General features: G+C 37.0%; 1 protein-coding gene across 2 annotated transcripts in view; it reads right to left on the bottom strand.

Moving 5' to 3' along the window:
- Nucleotides 1-2376: 2376 nt before the first annotated feature.
- gbf1 (golgi brefeldin A resistant guanine nucleotide exchange factor 1) overlaps nt 2377-15276 on the bottom strand; it is a 338792-nt gene continuing 325892 nt past the window's right edge. For both annotated transcript variants that reach the window (XM_051922800.1, XM_051922799.1), the window contains exons 37-40: nt 12186-12299; nt 11296-11473; nt 7842-7982; nt 2377-5031 (exon numbers count right to left, since the gene is read on the bottom strand). In XM_051922800.1, the coding sequence (XP_051778760.1) occupies nt 4760-5031; nt 7842-7982; nt 11296-11473; nt 12186-12299 (705 nt within the window). In that variant the 3' untranslated portion in view covers nt 2377-4759. The remainder of the gene's footprint in view (nt 5032-7841; nt 7983-11295; nt 11474-12185; nt 12300-15276) is intronic.

Below are 15276 nucleotides of genomic sequence, written 5' to 3'. Positions count from 1 at the left end.
TCACCCTAATTTTATTTGACTTGCTTTTTAAGGTTTAAAACACAGGATTGTTTGTCTTTCTCTTATGAAGCAATCAAACAAGGAGATGTAAACAAGCTAGCAAATGACAAACTAGCTTGATCCCATTTGCACCTGGAGTGTCTATAATACAATATCAGCTTTGATAAAATATTTGAAAAGAAAAATGTGGATATCAGAGAATTAGTGATCTTTTCAGGTCCATAAAGCTCTCAGAAGAAGAAAATGAGCAGTTCTGGAAATGCATGGTGTGGGAGAACAAAAGGATCAACAAGCCACTGAATTGAGTAAGTGATATCATTAAGAAAAATACAGTAATCCCCCCTCCATCGCGGGGGTTGCGTTCCAGAGCCACCCGCGAAATAAGAAAATCTGCGAAGTAGAAACCATATGTTTATATGGTTATTTTTATATTGTCATGCTTGGGTCACAGATTTGCGCAGAAACACAGGAGGTTGTAGAGAGACAGGAACGTTATTCAAACACTGCAAACAAACATTTGTCTCTTTTTCAAAAGTTTAAACTGTGCTCCATGACAAGACAGAGATGACAGTTCCGTCTCACAATTAAAAGAATGCAAACATATCTTCCTCTTCAAAGGAGTGCGCGTCAGGAGCAGATGTCAGAGAGATAGAGAAGAGCAAACAAATCAATAGGACTGTTTGGCTTTTAAGTATGCGAAGCACCGCGGCACAAAGCTGTTGAAGGCGGCAGCTCACACCCCCTCCATCAGGAGCAGAGAGAGAGAGAGACAGAGTTTGTTTTTCAATCAAAAATCAATACGTGCCCTTCGAGCTTTTAAGTATGCGAAGCACCGTGCAGCATGTCGTTTCAGGAAGCAGCTGCACAAAAGATAGCAACGTGAAGATAATCTTTCAGCATTTTTAGACGAGCGTCCATATCGTCTAGGTGTGCGAACAGCCCCCCTGCTCAATCCCCCTACGTCAGGATCAGAGAATATCAGCGCAAGAGAGAGAGAGAAAAGTAAGCTGGGTAGCTTCTCAGCCATCTGCCAATAGCGTCCCTTGTATGAAATCAGCTGGGCAAACCAACTGAGGAAGCATGTACCAGAAATTAAAAGACCCATTGTCCGCAGAAATCCGCGAACCAGCAAAAAATCCGCGATATATATTTAAATATGCTTACATATAAAATCCGCGATGGAGTGAAGCCGCAAAAGGCGAAGCGCGATATAGCGAGGGATCACTGTAACTGGTTTCTAATACAGAACCTGGTTGGAGAAAAAATGGTAACCACTCCAGGAACCGAGTTGAAAACCCCCAAATTATCTGCTTATCTTGTTCAGGGGGAAAAGGAAAAAAAAAAAAAAAAAAGCAATCTGAATCTAAAAAAAAGTAAATCAATTAAAATGAAAGCAAAGCTTACTTAGTAGCAGTAAGTGGTTATTAATGAAGAAAGGTGACTGGAATAAAAGTCTGCAGCCACTGCGGTCCTCCGCGATCGGAGTCAGACACCCCTGTTCCATACACCATCACCTATTGCTTCTTTCGATTGGCTTTGTTGTTTTTCAGGTACAAACTTCCAAGTACTGATTAGGTTTTTTACGCTACTTTTAGATGAACGGATTATTCCAAAAGATAGAATTTAAGAGCATTTTAGATCATGCTGTGCTGATCTAGGAAATAAATAGGTCATCCTGACAATATGAACAAGCAAACCACAGCGAATATGGGATACTTAACATGGAAAATTCTTTGAGCCCTTTGGCTGAGGTGCGTGGGGGTACCAGGCACACTTAAAATCATCCACATGTATAAATACAGCATTTCAACATGAAACTTAAGGACAGTGCCAAATTACTTCATTCTATAAATATGTTAAGTGTGCTCCATGGAAGGGGACCGGCATAGTGGATCACAGCAAGGAGAGCAGGGTGCATGTCCTATGTCCTCCCCGCATGGGCTCTGCATGTTTTCCATGTGTCTGCCTCTCTCTGTTCAAAGACATACAGCGTAGATGAACTGGTGACGCTAAATTTGCCTGTGTGTGTTTACCCTGGGATGGACTGGTACCCTGCTTAGGCTTTGTTCCTGTCTTGTGCCCTATGCTAGCTGGGATATGCTCCAGCACTCCCCACAACTCTGGTCTGGATTGAGCAGGTTAGAATATGACATGATATACTCCATGGAAGGTGCCAGGCAATTACAGGAATAGAAGTCCACATCTCAGGTGGGCCACTATCTTCTCTGCTTGTGTGGACACAACCTAAAGGCATATTAGGCATTTCTAACTGGACCCATTATGAGAAATTGTGGATGGAACAGCGAATGTCATGTACTGTAGGATGGAAAAAGAAATTTTTAAAATATACATAAATGGAGAACTGTACCAAAAATGTAAGATTTAAATTCTTTATTTATACTTTGTTACACTGTAAAAATTTCAACTTTTATTACCATTTATTAATATATTTACATTATACCCATATTGCATTCCTTCTAGTACAATCTAAACATCACTAAATATTTCCACTACCTTGTGGTGCCTTTAACCTACTAATAAATATCAGCCATTATTTTATATACCACTTATTACAACTGATGCACGTCCATTTTAAAAAATTTTTAAAAATGCAGCAAAAAATAATCGTCCATAAAAATAAATTCAATCAGTATTCTGTGGCAGAAGGACACTGTTCCAGTTTCTGATTTGTATAACGGGGGAAAATCATCCACATTCTTACAGAGCTGAAACGGGGGGGACACAGCCTCTCCACAACCATACTGCAAAATGTCGATACGCTGTACATGCACGGTAAAAACGTCTATCCGTAATCTACAGTTTCTTTGGATCACATAGACATTTAGTGTGTCACACTACAACTCTTAATATCCTACGAGTGTTTTTTATTTTAATCAGCCCATGTCAACATTCACTTGAATTAAATTAAATCATTTTGCTTGCTAAAACATACTGAACCTCCAGTGAAAACTACAAAAAAAAAAGGATGAAGGAATGATTAATATAGGGAAAAAGTAAATTGTATACGACACAATGAAATGCTTCTAGGGATTTAACTGTGTTTAGGCCGGTGTCCTGCATGTATATGACTGGCAAAGATGACATAGGAGCTGACCAAAGTTGCCAGACCTAGCCTTTATATTTATTGTACAGTTTTCATGAGATATTAAATTTCTTACCATCCTCACAATATTCACTGAATATCTCATTTGGATTCTCACACAGATCACGCAATCACCACCTATCATTGTACAGTATGCTCCATCTCTAAAACATTCATCTGGTCTCAATGCAGGAATTTAGACATGAGAAATGATATCTTGCTGAAAGAGTCAGAAAGAAATATATTGTGAAATCCTCTTTATTTTTTCATTTTCTAGTGGAATTAGTAAAATTAAATTGGCACATTAATTGTCAAAAATAAATACGGCATCCTCAAATGTTTTTCTAAACATAAAATGAGAAATCACATTGGATCCCGATCCAAATTCAGGACAGTCAGTCATTCCGTCTCGTTAGAAAGACTGAAGACTCATTACATTTATTATTTGTTGTGGTCTTAAGAATGCTAAGATTATTTATAACATTCAATGACAGGGAAAATCATTAGAAATGCAACATTTTTAGGAAAATATACAAAGTAATGCAAGTTCTTATTCACATTTTCATTTGTAAAGTAAATCTGGATGACTTTAAATTATTTGTTGAAGCAAAACTGCTACATGGTGAAGTTAATGAAAGGAACGATGCATTCGTGGGGTCTGTGTTTGTATTTGTGTGGTTTGGCTTTGCCCCCCACCCCCCTTTTTTTTTTTAAACCTGGAAGGCTGTTTTCCTTGTTTATGTTCAACTTTAAGAAAATAAAGATACTCCATAGCAGAAGATATTTAAACTTGTTGACGAATAATGTGCAAAGTTCAGAAATAACCCTTTCTAGCATCTTTAATATTCTTTAAAATATGTATACAATAAAAAGTCATGTAAAATTGGAAAATTTCCCTAAATAGATTATGTACATAACTACAAACTGTATTTAAACAGCAGAAATAACAAAAATGACTTAGATTTACAATACAGATTGTAGTTAACTGAAAAAGATGCCCCTAGTAAACGGGTACTGTACTTTTTAAAACAAATGAAATAATCAATTAGCTTTTGAATTGTTTTTTTTTTTATGAAGACCACAGTTTACATAATATTATTATTTTTCATTTTTTTTTCCCCACAGACATCAAAATTAATTTTTTTACATTGAGAAACTGTTAAGCTGTATTTTACTTTTCTTTATTGACTACAAGAATAATTTTGTTTTAACAATTTATTGATTACTAATATTGTTTATAAGGGCAGTGATGCACATTAAGGCTGACTTTTGTAGAATAAATCAAAATACTGTTATATAGACTGCTCAAGAATGGCATGCTCCAGTAGCCTTACTTTATTGGATATTTAAACTGCAAAAAGCTGATTGCTCCCCTAGGATATTTACACAGAAATCAGTGAAATACACTGTTCTTGAAACACTTCATTTTCCGAACCCCAAGCATAATACAAAATAATACAATTTGACATAGAAACAAAAACCTTGTTGGCCAAGGAGATCTGACTAAAGCAGAGACTGCTCACTTTATTAGAAATAAATGTAATTAAATAATTCAAGTGTTATCAAAACAATTCCATCTGTATTGATCTTCTGCCATATAAAATTAACAGGCTGATGATTTTTGTCCCACTTCGAGGAGATCAAATCCCCATCCCCTTATTTGACTTCTGGTGTAACAGTGGAGTCATTTGGACGTGGTGTTGAAAGTAAAGGAACGGGGGAAGTAGCTTCAATGAGGGCAGGGTTCAGAATAATTGGTAGAGACATCGGTGGTACTCCAACCTGCAAGGGTGATGCCAGGGGCTGCAGGATTAATGGAGGCTGAGTGATGGATGCAGTAACTTCAGCAGGGCTTATCTTAACAGGAACAGATGTAGGCACTGCGGATGGAACACAGGGGATCACCACATTGGAAGCTCTTTCAGTACCTAACAGAATTAAATAAATCAAAAAATAACTTTAGCAGTCATTAACACTAGAATTACCAGAGTCTACGAAAAAACTCGTAGACCCAGCCCACCTTAAACTGTTCTCACCTCTCCGCCAGTGTCTTTTGTCTTCTAAATGTGCTGATTAAGACGAGCAGCAATCAGCCGGCTATTCCATCCCCCACCGCCACAGAACGTTCACTAAGTTTTCCCAGCTCATGCCTTGTTTGATTATCTAGGAGTGACTGAACTGCTGGAGTTTTAGACTGGAAATAATAGATCGCTATTTGGAACACACGCATTTCATGTGTGTTCTGTTTCTACAGTAATCTGTGTAAACACATTTTTAAAACAGAAACGCTTTTCAAATTTTAATAGTAAATGACAAAATGTAGGCATAAACTATATAATGTATGAAGCCTGAAGTCCAAAGATCAAGTAAACACTTTCACAAAAGATTCAAGGAATAGACAACAGCTTCAGTGGCATAGCGGTAAGATTTGCTGACTTGTAATTGAGAGTTCCCGGTTCGATCCCCACTCACTCCTATATTTGCCGTTTTCAGTAGTGAGCTGCTCTTTTTGTTAATATTATACAGTACACACATACATTTGGTTTGCGTCTGTAACACATGGTGTGCATTTATAGGACTTGTAAAAGTTAACGTTTTTTTCACTTTTATTCTCTCTAAATCACGATCACGATACATACTACCGCCCCCCGCCCAGGGATATGATGCTGTTATTTTTCATTCGAAACAGAATAACTGTAGATGTGAGTGGTGTTTTGAGACAATGGAACTGGACTTTCTCTCATCTGGAGGGATAAAAGTTGACACACAAACGCTGGGGAATCCGCCTTCTTCGTATCTCACCGTCACTTGATTTTTTTTTATTCAGTTTTATTCAGTGTTCCTGCTCATGCTGAATTAGTGTGCACTTTATGGTGTATGATGTCAAAAAAAAAAACAAAAAAAACAAAACACAGACGTAGGTATATATGATATTTGGAATTATTCGTTTTATGGCCTGTATAGTACATTTCGGAAAACTTTGTGGCACGGATGCAACATTATTCATATTATTCATATTCATTCGCATAACATCTTGCGGTTTGTAATCAGTGACTACGCGTTTTTTTTCCCCGTTTTTGCCAGTCCCCACATGTTACTGTATGCTGTTTCTTTTGTACTCCAGGACATGCAGAGGATAGAGTAGAACAGAGCAGTAAGTTCAGCGCTATATGCAATCATCAGATTCAAATGTTAACTGTTCACACACACGCAAGGATCGTCTTTCCTACATTTACAATGTGTGTACCTGTTACAATGTACACACATCTCTCTATGCTGTGGTTTCTATTACACACCTGAATGAAAGAGACAATATATGTGATAACATCATCGTACTAATGCAATATTATTTGAAAACGAACAGAGTCAGATCGGGTGTGGATTTATGTTGGCACTATTACTGAAAGAAAAAAAGATCAACATGCGCGTTGAACCTGCAGCACTGAATAAGCTCACGGGATCTAATACCCCCCCACCCCACCCCCATCTGACTAAGTAACAGTACAAGTACAGACACAAACCAAGTGTGATCAAGAGTCCCCGGTTCAATCCACACTCACTCCTATATTTGCTGTTTTCAATAGTAAGCTGCTCTTTTTGTTAATATTATACAGTACACACATACACTTGGTTTGTGTCTGTACTTGCAGTAACTTGCGAGTCTGATCCTTGGGGTGGTTTGGGGGGGATAATGTAATGTTAGAGCCCGTGAGCTTATTCACTGCAGCAGGATCAACGCACATGTTGATTTTTTTTTTCTTTCAGTACATGTGCCTTCCCTGTTTATTTATATATCTAGAGACTCTTCTGCCTGTCTGTCTCTCTATTACGCAGTGCTCTTTCTGTCTGTGTGTTAGGGATCTTAAAAATAACAGTTATAAGGACATTTGTTCATGTTAATTGCAGTCTCAATTGTTAAATATTTTAAAAGGAGCATCCCACATGAAAATATATAACGATCTCATTAACTGACAGTGCATACCAATTTATAAATTTTATGTCCGTTTGAGGTTAAAAAGAAAAAAAAAGGTCTCTGAGGGACAGTAAGCCTGCAGCGCTTTGAGACAGCAAATCTTACCGCTACGCCACGGAAGCTATTGTATTGTTCTTGGACCTTTTGTGAAAGTGTTTATTTGATGTTTGGACTTCATGCTTCACACATTCTATAGTTTATGCCTACATTTTGTAACATTAATTACTAAAATATGAAAAAGTTTCTGTTTTAACAATATGTTTACACAGATTATTGTAGAAACGGAACACACATGAAATGCGTGTGTTCCAAATAACAAATCTATTATTTCCACTCTAAAACTCCACTTCACTCCCAGATAATCAATCAAGGCATGAGCTGGGAGATGCTCGTGCACGTTCTAAGTCGGTGGGGGGATGGAATAGCCAGCTGCTTGTAACTTGTTTTTATCAGTACATTTAGAGGACAAAGGACACTGGCGGAGAGGCATAAAATGGTTTTAAGGTGGCCCGGATCTATGGGTTTTTTCGTAGACTCTGGTAATTCTAGTGTTAAAGAGTTCACAAACAATTAACACAAAACTTTTGTTAAAAGGTAAAGTTGGAAAAACAAAATCAAATGTAATATATGGCTTCCTTTAAAACTGCATATATGCTAAGAGCAGAGAGTTTCTTAGAAAGGAAATCTCTCTAATGTTTTGTTCAATGAAGAAATGTAATTGTATTAAGAATTTGACTCAACATTTCATTAAAATCATTAATGTACCATTTATATTAGGCTGGGCAAACTCGTCTGGTGATGCAGGCCTGGATGAGTTTTGTTCCACTGATGTTGCAGATCCAGCAACAAGGGCGATTTGAGCAGGTTTCTGAGGTGGCACATCAGCTGGCATGCTAGCTACAGGCTCTTTATTAACAAACAGAAGCTTGTATTAAAATGTGTTAAAGACCAAAGCATGAATTTTAAAGATTAATAAAAATATTACGATAGACTAGTTTATTGAAATCACTTTTATACTTTAGGCATTTTTTTCTTCATTTTTAACTCACCAAATATACTGCATTTTCAGACTTCCTTGCAGTCACCACAATAAAAAAAGAACATTTAATTCCATGTACAGAATGATGCACTGTTTTCTTAATCCACCACAATTTTACTATATTTTAGTACCACATGATCTATATTAGAGTGGTTCTAATGTAGTTTCCAAAACAGATTAACATAATGTACATAAAACATATATGGATAAACAGTAAGTGGGGAATTATTAGTTGTCAAAGAGTGGGAGATTTGAGGAATGTGGGCAGGACTGCTTAAAGGAGTAGTTCAGTATTTTTCAAGTTGAAGCTATTTCTTCATAAACATGATATATATGCATTTGCCTTGCAAAGTTGTGTTCTAAAATTAAGTACTTTCTATAAATTAAAAAAAAAAAATCCGCTCTGGTGCCTTACAATGGAAGGTATGGAGCGAGAACGGAAAACCTAAACACATACCAAATACGTCCATTTTTCAAACCAAGACCATTATCAAATATTAATCCACACCCTCCATGGTTCTGACACGTTTGTGACAACAAAAGGGATATGGAAATCATTTTACTGCATATGTCTATATTTTATTCAAAGTCAAAGTGAACTTTATTGTCATCTCAACCATAAACAAGTATACAGATAGACGAAATTGCAAAGCTCAGCGTCCACAGTGTAACAACATGACGTGCAAATAATAAATTAAAATTAAAATTGAAAAATTAAAACACAAGCAAGACAAGACATTGTGCAAAGACAAGACAAGGAAGTAGCAGCAATATTGACGTGGAGTTAGCAATATGAACATTGATGCAATGTATGGTATTTGCAATCTAGAAACATAAATATAGTCAATGGATATGTAATATAATAAATAAGTAATAAATAATAGATATAGATAATACAGAAATTATCAGTGTATGATAATAGTTGTTTAAGATGTGTAAACAATGACAGGTAAGAATGTTACACAGCAGAAAGATGTCAAAGTAAAGTGTGCAAAATACTTAAAGATCAGTATGAGATTTTCAGTTCTTCTCTACCTGCACACTCGTCTTTGCAGGAAAGTGTTTTTAGAGGTGGATGAGGCCGTGTGGAAGGTCCCAGGGGGCAGCCTGGTGTTGAGGCGTCTAACAGCTTGGGGGTAAAAACTCTCCTGCAGCCTGGCAGATCTGGCTTTGATGCTGCAGTATCTTCTCTTGGATGGCAGAAGTGTGAAAAGTCCGTGTGAGGGGTGTAAGGAGTCCTGTACAATGCTGCAGGCCTTGTGGACACTGTGTTTGTAAAATGTGTCCTGTAGTGAAGAGAGAGGCACCCCAATAATGCTCTCTGCTGTCTTCACTATCCTTTGCGGGCACTTGCAGTCAGAAATGTTGCAGTTGCAATACCAGACAGTGATGCAGCTGGTCAGAACACTCTCAATGGTGTCTCTGTAGAACATGGTGAGGATGGAAGGAGGAAGACTTGCTCGCTTCAGCCGCCTCAGGAAGTGTAGTCTCTGCTGGACGTTCTTGATTAGTGATGAGGTGTTATGTGTCAATGTAGGTTCCTCAGTTATGTGCACACCAAGGAACTTGGCACTCCTAACAGTCTCCACATCTAAACTGTTGATGCTGAGTGGGATGTGGGCAGGATGTGATTTTCCACAATTATCTCTTTTGCTTGTCGACACAGAGATAGATTGTTGTCTTCACACCATGCAGACAGCCATTCCACATCATCTCTGTATGCTGTTTCATCATCCCTGCTTATCAGTCCCAGCATCGTCATATCATCCGCAAACATGATGATGTGGTTGGTGTTTTGAGTGGATGTGCAGTCGTGCAGGGTGAAGAGCAGTGGACTAAGCACGCAGCCCTGCGGCACTCCAGTGTTCAGTGTGATGATGCTGGAAGTGTTGCAGCCCATCCGAACTGACTGGGGCCTCTCTGTCAAGAAGTCCAGGATCCAATTGCAGAGGGTGGTGTTCAGGCCCAACTTGCTCAGTTTTACAACCAGCTTTTGAGGGATGATTGTGTTGAAGGCAGAGCTGAAGTCTATGAATAGCATCCTGACATATGTGTCTTTTATATCCAGATGTGTCAGGGAGAGGTGAAGGGCGCAGCATATGGCATCCTCAGTTGACCTGTTGAAGCGGTATGCAAACTGAAGAGGGTCACGCGAGGCAGGGAGATTAGTCTTTATGTGTGACATGACTAACCTTTGGAAGCACTTCATGATGATTGGTGTGAGTGCAACTGGTGGGTAGTCATTCAAGCATGTCACTGATAAAGCATGTTATTGTTATATGTACTATATTTCTCATGGTAAGGATACGTTTTCTCATGTAAATACAGAAGTAAATCAAAACAGAGCCAGTCATGTGGCAAGAAAAGTTTACTGTGATTTGGTCTTTTGAGAGGAAACCATCTCCCGGGGATGTGAAGTGGTGGTTTTATTTTAAAATGGCTGAATCTCATAATCTTTGTGTTTACTTTATTCAAAAATGATCTATAAACTACTTTACAATGTGTGAGTAACCACAAGATGTGAAACAATACTTGACAACTATCTTAGCTTAAAAAAAATTCATGTATTTAGTGAGTTTGTAAGCTTTTCCTCCATGCCCCATAGCCTCCAAAGTAAAGCACCATTGCGGGCAAGATATTTTTTTTTTTTTTTAGATTTATAGAAAGTGCTAAGCTTCAGAACACAATTTTGCATGGCAAATGCCTATATAGCAAGTTTGTGAACTTCAACTTGAAAAATACCAAATTTATTCATTAAGGTTATTATTAAAGTTTGCCAAAATAATTTAGTAACCACAACACCAGCATGTCCATGCACAAAGAGTCATTATCTGGTGTAGAGCCGATTATTGTTGGTAATCAGGATTCATTTGTTCAAATCAAGAACAGTGCATGTTTTTTTTTTCTTTGAGAGCCATAAAGTCCTTTGCCCAGTTCTGTGCCAATTTTAAAACTTTGTTGAATGAGTTTGTTCATAAGAACTTTTTTTTTTTTTTTGTAGTATTAATGTAAATATAAAAGTACATTGTTATAATACTAAAATGCAAATGACAAAATGATAAGGGTATAAAATAAATACAATTAAATAAGGGTCATAATGCTATGCATAAATAAAATAATAATTCTTTCTGGCTCATCTTCCAAGTTAGAGTTTTAAATATCTTAAAATAACATATTTACCAGTGATTACAGTTTGTTTGAAGAGTTCATCTTTCAGTCGAGGTAAAAAGCAATCAATTCTCTCCCAAGTTATCTCCCAAAGGTCAGAGTATCCTGTGCGAGAGTCTGTGCTGTGAAATATTCCAGCAGTGTCCATTACCAATAACATGTTCTTAAGAGATTCTGGTATGGCCTCCAGCTAAAGCAGAAATTGTTAACAGTGTATGATTATTGATCGGGCACAATATGCTCAGCAATATCCAATAGAGTAGCAGTATACTTCTAAAGTTTTACTCAAAATGGAGTATTGGTAAATTTTGTACTTTTATGAGTTCTAATTCTCATGATTATGTGTTGGTATTCATGAAAACTGCAAGTACCACAGAAAAGCTCTATGGTGCCTCAATATTTTTATAAGTAAGAATTAATGGAAATGAAGTAATGTCAACATACACTAACTGTTATGCCAAAACATGGTTATAACTTATTTCTATGAAAGGATAGGTTTGGTATTTTTAAAGTCAAAGTTATATTTTCACAATTGTGTCATACTTTATTCTCATTTGTTCCAAAACTGGTAAGTGTTGCACTATTTATAAATTGTTTAACACTAGAATCCCTGAAGCCTACAAAAAAACTCGTAATCCCGTGCCACCTTAAATTCCTTCGCTCCTCTCCATTAGCGTATTCTGTTTTGTAACAAAGATCCAAGATTTCGCCATCTTAATGTAGACTATGTTTATAATAGAATATAGTGCTGGATGTACACTTCATATACAAAAATGTTTTTTTTTTTCCTACCAGCAGTTAAACACCTTCAGAAAACAAATGTTATAAATAAATCTTGTATTACTACTATTGTGCTACCATAAATATGGCAATAAATGTCCAAAAAAAGAAAAACAGTTTACCAGCAAATCACTGGATCCTGCGTGCATGTATTTATCCATGAAGTCCAATATAGTAAGCCAAAGTGCAGCAAATGTTGTTAAAGATAACAATGGAGATAGGTGCTGAAGAAAAACCTGGAAAGAAAAATAAAAACCAGAAGATAATTTTTTAATGTAAGAATGCAAAAGAAAAAAAACAACTCAACTTTAAATGCATCTAACTTTTTTTTTTTTTTTTTTTTTTTACAATCACTATGGGGCTCCGCCCCCTACTCGCTTCGCTCGCCCACCCCAGGTTTTGGTTTACCAGATATACAATGGGAATTGTTACATATGCATTATTTTCAATTTTACTTTAAAACTTTTGTAAAAACAATACTTGTCCTTTATTTCCAGCCCCAGGTGTGGTTAAATCTCTTTCTGGCAGGACGTATAACGCTGCTTTCGTTGTGAATGGGGGGCGGCTGAATGCACATTAAGGAGATGCAGTCGGATCATGTTATCTTGCTGTTGTGAGCTGCCTGTTATGTTTGTCGTGCTGTGTGTTGATCATTTAAAAGCCTGTACAGCAGCTGTCCTTTTGCCACTTCGTGTCTCTGCCACTCGCGTTGTGAAGGAGGGACTGAACACACGCTAAGAAGTTGCAGTCGGATCATCTGCTGGCTTCCAACTGCTGCTGCTGGCAAGCTGCATGTTCTGCTTGTTGCTTGTTGTTGTTTTAAGAGCTGGGAGCACCTGATGTCTGACTACCAAAAGCATTCCAACAAGTGCTTGGTTAGATGTCCGTGAACATGTTTTAAATGTTGTCTCACTGCCTTGTCTCGCGGGACATCAAATCACAATCTCTTGGCACCAAGTCTCATGTGGCCAATCTCTTTCATCTCGCGGGTCTTTTAAGTGTCTTCCGAGAAGATCACGTCTCGTCTCCTTGGTCTCCCTTCCACCAAGATTTTTTTTTACAATAGAGAGATGAGGATGATTATTTAGCCAATAAATTTAAGAAAAAACTTATCAAAACCAAACAGATTTTATAAGCCTGCTATATTTAACTTAGGCTTTTAATTTAACATTAGCTATTGACTGGCAAACACCATTAATCTCCAATGTATGTTGTTTTACAGGGAAAGAGGAACACGATGGGCTAAACTGAGTAAATAAAGAAAATAAAGAGTTTTTTAGTTGTATGTACACAAGTGGTCTCACTGTCACCAAAAATCTCTTCAAGAGTAGATATAGAATTAATGTGTCAGAAACGAGATGCATTAAAACAACCACATTTTGACTGCATACTGTTGCAAGACAATAATCTAGAAGACCCTGAACAAAAGATGTTCAGCACCTTTGTGGACTTACTACAATAAAAAAATGAACAGATATTGTATATCAGTGAAATCTTACATAAACATTAAAATAAGAAAAAGACCACTTAAAGGAATACTTTACCCAAAAGTTATATTTTTAACTTTTGAATTGAAGACAGCACTCTTGACCAACAAATGAGGAGAGGTGGGTTTCTAGTTTATGATATGAACTGATAGTTCCACAAGAGTCTATTTAACAATAGTTTAGTAAAAAAGTATGTGTTTTGCACATTTGGTACATACTAATAGATGAATGATATGTGGATTATCGGACAAGAATAACACGAGTATTTTTCAATGGGCTTTTTTCACTGTTTGCCATTGCACAGCATTGGTCGCTATTGGCTTCTATTATGTCAGAAACCTTTTTCTCTCCATTTTGCATGACAACATGAGATATATATATATATATATATATTTTTTTTTTTATCCACCACCACTACAAAGTACTTGGGGTAAGAAATATAAAAGTATAATTTTTGGGTGGAGTATTCCTTTAAGAATATTGATCTATGTAATCAATACATGTCTGTAAGTGATTTTACCTACACTGTATCAATATGTTGTGTCCTATTCATATGTATGTCTTGCTTGAACGTCAGCTAGTAATTTTCAATAACTAAAGGAATTACACATACAGGCACCCCATGAGAGCTTGAACATCAAACTATGAGGTCGAGTTCAGGGTGTAGTGTGTAGATGGGTGTAAAACTGGATTAAAAACACATGCCGCAGAAGATGATGGTGCAAGGACCCTTATCAGAATTGGGTGACTTTAAGAGTTGCCTCCCTCAGAATTCAGTGCTGGGGCTGCTGCTATTTATAATGCATATAAATGATTTGGATAGGAATATAAATAACAGGCTGGTTAAATTTCCAGATGATATCAAGTTAAGTGGACTGGCAGATAATCTGGAATCTGTTGAGTCATTACAGAGAGATCTGTGGCAGATGAAAGTTAATGTAAATAAATGTTTAAGTTTTACACCTAGAAAGTAAAAGTGTTAGATTTGAAAATTGAAAATACGCCTTATGAGAAGAATTTAGCAGCTGTAATGAATTAATAACTATCATCTGTCTGACAGTATTCAGAAGCCATTAAGAATGCTAACAGAATGTTAGATTATATAGCACAATGTGTAGAGTACAAGTCCAAGAAGGTTAAGGTCAGGCTTTGTAATGTGTGCAGTTTTTGTCTCCAGGCATGGATGAATGACACTGCAGTCCTAGAAAAATTCAAGAGACGAGAAGAGCCACTAGGCTGACTCTAGAGCTTCAGGGGATAAGTTATACAAAAGGATTAAAAGAGCTGAGCCTTTCAGTTTAAGCAAAAGGAGATTAAGAAGAGACATGATTGAAAAGTTCAACATTATAAAAGGAATTAGTAAAGTTGAATGAGACTATTACTTTAAAATGAGTTCAACAAGAACATGGAGATACAGATAAAAACATGTTAAGGGTACATTCTGCACAAACATCAGCAAGTATTCCTTCGCACACATGGAATAAGTTACCAAGTAGTATGGTAGACAGTAGGACTTTAGGAACCTTCAAAATTCAAGTTGATGTTATTTAGGTGGAATTAAGTGGAGAGGACTGGTGAGCTTTGTTGGGCAAATGGCCTGTTCTTGTCTAAATCTTTATGTTCTAATCTACTAAAGTCCTGATCTTTGCTTAGGTGTTCATGGGCAAACTTTAGTCTTGCCCTTGTGTTCTCTCTGGACAGAAAATGTTTCCTCCTGGCACACTTG

This window comes from Erpetoichthys calabaricus, chromosome 2, assembly GCF_900747795.2.
Source record: "Erpetoichthys calabaricus chromosome 2, fErpCal1.3, whole genome shotgun sequence".
Classification (NCBI taxonomy): Eukaryota; Metazoa; Chordata; class Cladistia; order Polypteriformes; family Polypteridae; genus Erpetoichthys; species Erpetoichthys calabaricus.
The sequence above is the reverse complement of the archived record's forward strand: the minus strand, read 5'-3'. Positions and strand labels throughout refer to the sequence as shown.